The 235-nt window shown below is 68.1% G+C and overlaps 1 protein-coding gene across 1 annotated transcript in view; it reads left to right on the forward strand.

Moving 5' to 3' along the window:
* Nucleotides 1-179, forward strand: part of PPP1R27 (protein phosphatase 1, regulatory subunit 27) — a 2,304-nt gene extending 2,125 nt beyond the window's left edge. Inside the window, exon 3 of the mRNA XM_010284296.1 lies at nucleotides 56-179. Coding sequence (XP_010282598.1) covers nucleotides 56-179 — 124 coding nt within the window. The remainder of the gene's footprint in view (nucleotides 1-55) is intronic.
* The last annotated feature ends 56 nt before the right edge of the window (nucleotides 180-235 follow it).

Consider the following 235-nt stretch of genomic DNA (forward strand, 5'->3'; position numbering starts at 1 on the left):
AGCGGCTGCCCGGCAGGCTGCAGCCCCTGGCTGCTCAGCTCCCCATCTCCTGCAGGTACCTCATCTCCCTCGGGGCCAGCCTGGAGGTGACCACTGATGCTGGGGAGAAACCCTCGGACCTCATCGACCCCGAGTACAAGGACCTGGTGGAGCTCTTCCAAGCCACCACCATGGACTGAGGCAGGGCACGGCGAGAAGCAGGCCTCGACGGGCTGGGGCGGCGGGGCTGTGCCTG

This window comes from Phaethon lepturus, unplaced genomic scaffold (genome assembly GCF_000687285.1).
Source record: "Phaethon lepturus isolate BGI_N335 unplaced genomic scaffold, ASM68728v1 scaffold42623, whole genome shotgun sequence".
Taxonomy (NCBI): domain Eukaryota; kingdom Metazoa; phylum Chordata; class Aves; order Phaethontiformes; family Phaethontidae; genus Phaethon; species Phaethon lepturus.